The 4,939-nt window shown below is 35.7% G+C and overlaps 1 protein-coding gene across 1 annotated transcript; it reads left to right on the top strand.

The window, feature by feature from the left end:
• The first annotated feature begins 3,586 nt into the window (after nt 1–3,586).
• LOC112621245 (synaptonemal complex protein 3-like) lies at nt 3,587–4,686 on the top strand. Its single transcript, XM_025380601.1, has one exon. It carries the CDS (start codon nt 3,714–3,716, stop codon nt 4,362–4,364), a length of 651 nt encoding a protein of 216 aa, XP_025236386.1. The 5' UTR covers nt 3,587–3,713; the 3' UTR covers nt 4,365–4,686.
• The last annotated feature ends 253 nt before the right edge of the window (nt 4,687–4,939 follow it).

Raw genomic sequence — 4,939 nt, 5'->3', positions numbered from 1 at the left:
AACTGTGCTTGAATAGTTTTGGATTTTTATTTAATCTAACAAACTTAAAACCAAAAAAGAAAATGCCAGTAGTCAGATGAATGTACTTTTTTCTGTCTTGAATCATTTCAAATAATGACTGTGTTTTTAAAAATGTGAAGCATGTCTAATTATCTATTATTATAATGCTTTTTCTGTATTCATAGTCAAAATATACTCTGTGTATTGTATTGATATATATTAGTTGTATATATTTTGGGGGTACAAGTGATATTTGGATGCCCTTATACAATGTGTAATAATCAAATCAGGGTAACAGAGATATCCATCACCTCAAACATGCATCTTTTGTTTGTGTTGGGAATATCACAAATCTCTTCTAGGGCATGGTGGCTTACAGACGTCGCAACACTTAGGGAGGCTGAGGCAGGTGGATTACCTGAGCTCAGGAGTTCGCAACCAGCCTGGGCAACACAGTGAAACCCCATCTCTACTAAAATACAAAAAAAAAAAATTAACCGGGCCAGGTGGCGGGTGCCTGTAGTCCCAGCTACTCGGGAGGCTGAGGCAGGAGAATGGCATGAACCTGGGAGGTGGAGGTTGCAGTGAGCAGAGATCACACCACTGCACTCCAACCTGGACGACAGAGCAAGACTCTGTCTCATAAATAAATAAATAAATATAAAAATAAAATATACAATAAAGTATTGTTAACTATAGTTTGCCTACTGTACTACCAAATACTAGAACTTATTTATTCTATCTAAATGTATTTTTATACCCCTTAATCAACTTCTCTTAATCCCCCTTCCCCCTTTACTTCCCAGGATATGCTCTTTAAAATAATTACTAATGAATATTTTTGCCAAAAATAAAACACGTACACCAGTTCCTAACACTGATTATCAAGATATTTATAATAATTAGAGGATAATTAGAAATATTACTGAGCTTGTAAGAAAGAATCCCAGCTCAAAAGAGGAGGCAGGAGCACATGAACCCCACTGAGAGAATAAATCTGAGAAACCGAAAACAATTTTCTAATATGCAATGAAATTTCAGTAAAATAAATACGCATAAACTGTCATTTTAAGAGAACTCTCTGAAAATTACTAATATTATATGAAAACATAAAACATTGTTGCTAAAATAATCAAAAGAGTGATAGAACAGCAAAATAGATGCTACTAACTAGAATATTGGAAATTATTCAAGTAATTCTCCAAAGAAGCAATATGAAAATATTTAAAATTAAAATTATGCTTTAAAAGATACAAGGCATGGAGGATAGATGCAAAATTTTTACAAAACAGCTAAGAGAAGCATCATCAAAAATAAAATGACATTAATTGTTCCTGAACCAAAGAAAAACTTGAGTCTTCAGTGGAAAAGAACTAACTGAAAGCAGGGCAGATTATTTGGGAGAATAAAACTTATTTGTAGAAAAATACATATTTTCTAAGGCTAAAAAGAAATTTGAATTGCTTCTGAATAACAAAAGCAAACTACAAAGAAAAATAAATTAGTAAGCATCAAACTTTCATCTACAACACTAAATGGTATAATACAATAAGCAAACACAATTCTCAAAATTAAACAGTCATTCTGACAATCATTCATAAATGAGGGAGAAAAGAATAGCAAGAATGTGTGTGTGTGTGCACATAAATGCAAGCACACTTAAGAGCCAAGTAATGGTATGTACTGACAGATATTGTTTCTGTGTCCTTAGGAACACCTCCCTCTCGAACTTTCCTTCCCCTGCTTGTTATAGTTCTGCTAGGCTGATAATTCCAGGACATTGCCACTTGATCACTGAGGTGGCACTTACATACTGTCCTTCAGTGGTTTGAGTCTTGAATAGAGAATCATATGAATGGAGCATGATGGAAATTGATTCTTCTATTAATATAATTCTTTAACCTCACCAAATGCATTTTTGCTACTGTATCACCTTTTTCCATTTTGTTGAATTAATGCACTCACTTTTCCCATCTTTTTACATCCGTTAGTCCTTTTCCTAGAAACAACTATTCTACTCCTGTATCATTTTTATGTAATTTCTACTTCCATATCTTTTAACAATATACTTCTTATGCTGTTTTCTGATTTATAAAATGTAGGTATAATCTAATTAGTATAATAAATGAGGAATCACTGGCTTACCACTAGCCTCCCTCCAACCAGTTGTTATATGTATATTTTGAGTTCCTGTGTAGTTTCTTTGTATCTTTAGTAAAATATTAACATCTTTATTTCTTATTTCAAAGCTGTAAGAATGTATATTTTGTAGCAGTACTTTGTACTTTGTACTTTGGCCAAATACTAAGCCAAACCCAAAGATGTTGTATCTATAATCTTTCTTCTCATGTTTGATGATATTAATGACCATAGTTTTCATTTCAGCATCACTATGTTCTTTTCTCCTGCTAATTTTATCATCTGCAGAACTTTTGCAATGCTAAAGTTAATGGTATTGATATATAATTAATTCTGCCATGTGTTAGCCATACATTGAAGTTTAATTTGGAAGTCATTGAGAACATTAAGAATGTAAACATGGTTTCCTGCAGATCCAAGCAGTGTAGATTGATCATTGTGATATTTTTAACTTTTATGTGATGTCCAGGGATATATGTGAAGTTTTTTTATATAGGTAAACTCATGTCATGGGGGTTTGTGATACAGATTATTTCATCACCCAGGTACTAAGTTTGGTATCCAATAGTTGTTTTTTCTGATCCTCTCCCTCCTCCCACCCTTTTGTCTTGTCTTCAATTTTATTAGTATTTTGTTTCTACTGGGATGGAGAAAAGGGCTAGAAAAATAAGTACAGTTTTATCGAATCAACATTTCTCCTGATGCCTCAGTTGGACTGCCTGATTACAGGCCTGCCACATGGCTGTATTTCTGGGGTTTCCCTTTGTAGAAACAAATTGTCTAGAGACAAATTGGCTCCACAGTTTCCAGGATGTCAAGATTTTTTTCTGTTTACATTTTCTTCCTCATTTAGATGCAGCCCAATCTCAAACAACCTCCCTTGCAAGGGAGCAGAAGATATTTTAAGACTCTTTTAACATTATTTATTAGAAATCCAATGTCATTCTTACTATCTTCTAACATTCAACATTGCTGATGGAAAACGTGATACCAGACTTGCCATTTTGCTGCAGGTCACATTTTTTCCTCAAGAAAAATTTTAGAAACTTCTCCATATCCTCAGCGATCTGAATTTTCACAATGGTATGTGTATTAGGGTTCTCTAGAGGGATAGAACTAATAGAAGAGATATATATGTAAAGGGGAGTTTATTAAGTAGTATTAACTTTCACTCTCACAAGGTCCCACAATAGGCCATCTGCAAGGAGCAAGGAAGCCAGTGTGAGTCCAAAGGCTGAAGAACTTGGAGTCCAATGTTCAGGGGCAGGAAACATCCAGTGCAGGAGAAAGCTGTAGGATGGGAGGCTAAGCCAGTCTAGACTTTTTAGCCTTTTCTCCTTGCCTTTATATCCTGGCTGAGCTGACAGCTGATTAGATGGTGCCCACCCAGATTAAGGGTGAGCCTGCCTTTCCCAGCCCACTGACTTAAATGTTAATCTCCTTTGAGAAGCGCCGCGGAGAAGGGGCCGCCTGAGGTGAAGCGCGCGTGTGGAGGAGTTGTGGAGGACGCCTGTCGACGACCGGTAACTGGGCCTCGGCCATTGCGGTTTGTTTCAGTCAGGAAGCATCTAAATATGGTGTCCTCTGGAAAAAAGTATTACAGGAAATCTGGGAAGCCGTCCATGGAAGATCAGTTTAGGAGAGCCTATGACTTTGAGACTGAAGATAAGAAAGATCTGAGTGGTTCAGAGGAAGATGTTATTGAAGGGAAGACTGCAGTCATTGAGAAAGGTAGGAAGAAAAGGTCTTCTGCAGGAGTAGTTGAAGATATGGGGGGTGAAGTACAGAACATGCTGGAAGGAGTTGGAGTTGACATTAACAAGGCTCTTCTTGCCAAGAGAAAGAGACTAGAAATGTATACAAAGGCTTCTCTCAAAACTAGTAACCAGAAAATCGAACATGTTTGGAATACACAACAAGATCAAAGGCAGAAGCTGAACCAAGAATATTCTCAGCAGTTTCTGACTTTGTTTCAGCAGTGGGATTTAGATATGCAGAAAGCTGAGGAACAAGAAGAAAAAATACGTAATATGTTTCAACAGCAACAAAAGATTCTTCAACAATCTAGAATTGTTCAGAGCGAGAGACTGAAAACAATTAGACAGTTATATGAGCAGTTCATAAAGAGTATGGAAGAGTTGGAGAAGAATCATGATTATCTACTTACTGGTGCACAAAATGAATTTAAGAAAGAAATGGCTATGTTGCAAAAAAAAAAATTATGATGGAAACTCAACAGCAAGAGATAGCAAGTGTTTGGAAGTCTCTTCAATCCATGTTATTCTGATGACTCTTTGAAGAAAGAACTTGAACCTAAGTAATATGATACGATTATAATGTTAGCTAAGAAGCATATTGTAAGTCTTTAGAATAGTTTAATCATAAACCTGTTTCATTGTAAGACCTCCCTTTCTGTTAAGTCAAATCTAAATAGTTATATGAGTTAGCAACTATTCCTAAAGAATATGTATTAAGCTTTCAGTTCTTTAGTAACGATAGGGAATTTTTCTCTCTAACACTGTCAATTAAATAAAGACAATTTAAGTTTAAAAAAATATATATCTCTTTTGACCACACCCTCACAGACACCCCAAAATCAATACTTTGCATCCTTCACTCCAATCAAGTTGACACTCAGTATTAACCATTACAAGTCCACCCTTTGTCAACTTGAACTCATACACACCTCCTGAGATCATAGTCTTCAAATGAAGACAATACTAAGGTATAATTGTGTCTCACATAATACGACTGTCCTTCGTACAACCGGAAATGCACCAATCCCCAACCCAAATGCTAT

The sequence above is a fragment of the Theropithecus gelada genome, chromosome 3, assembly GCF_003255815.1.
Source record: "Theropithecus gelada isolate Dixy chromosome 3, Tgel_1.0, whole genome shotgun sequence".
In the NCBI taxonomy this organism is placed as follows: Eukaryota; Metazoa; Chordata; class Mammalia; order Primates; family Cercopithecidae; genus Theropithecus; species Theropithecus gelada.
This window is presented reverse-complemented; position numbering and strand designations above follow the sequence as displayed.